The 234-nt window shown below is 64.5% G+C and overlaps 1 protein-coding gene across 1 annotated transcript in view; it reads left to right on the top strand.

The window, feature by feature from the left end:
* The window catches only part of LOC104078920 (chromosome unknown open reading frame, human C10orf2), a gene marked incomplete at its 5' end in the record, with an annotated part of 4,596 nt that overhangs the window by 464 nt on the left and 3,898 nt on the right, over positions 1-234 (top strand). The window contains one exon of the mRNA XM_009580744.1: positions 1-234. This exon is cut by the window's left edge and continues 7 nt beyond it; it is cut by the window's right edge and continues 322 nt beyond it. Coding sequence (XP_009579039.1) covers positions 1-234 — 234 coding nt within the window.

Raw genomic sequence — 234 nt, 5'->3', positions numbered from 1 at the left:
GAAGAGACTTTACCCCGCTTCGATTCCTATCGCAATCTCTTTGGGCTGCCCCTGATCGGCCGCCGAGACACAGAGCTGGTCTTAACTGGGTGGGAGCTGGACGCCCTGGCCCTTCACCAAGCTACAGGGGTGGCCAGCCTGGCCCTGCCGCGGGGATCCACCTGTCTGCCCCCTGCCCTCCTCCCCTACCTGGAGCAGTTCAAGCGCATCACGCTGTGGCTGGGGGAGGACCTG

Source organism: Fulmarus glacialis, unplaced genomic scaffold (genome assembly GCF_000690835.1).
Source record: "Fulmarus glacialis isolate BGI_N327 unplaced genomic scaffold, ASM69083v1 scaffold25296, whole genome shotgun sequence".
NCBI classification, from domain to species: Eukaryota; Metazoa; Chordata; class Aves; order Procellariiformes; family Procellariidae; genus Fulmarus; species Fulmarus glacialis.
Note: the sequence above shows the minus strand (reverse complement) of the source record. Positions and strands in the feature narration are given on the sequence as shown.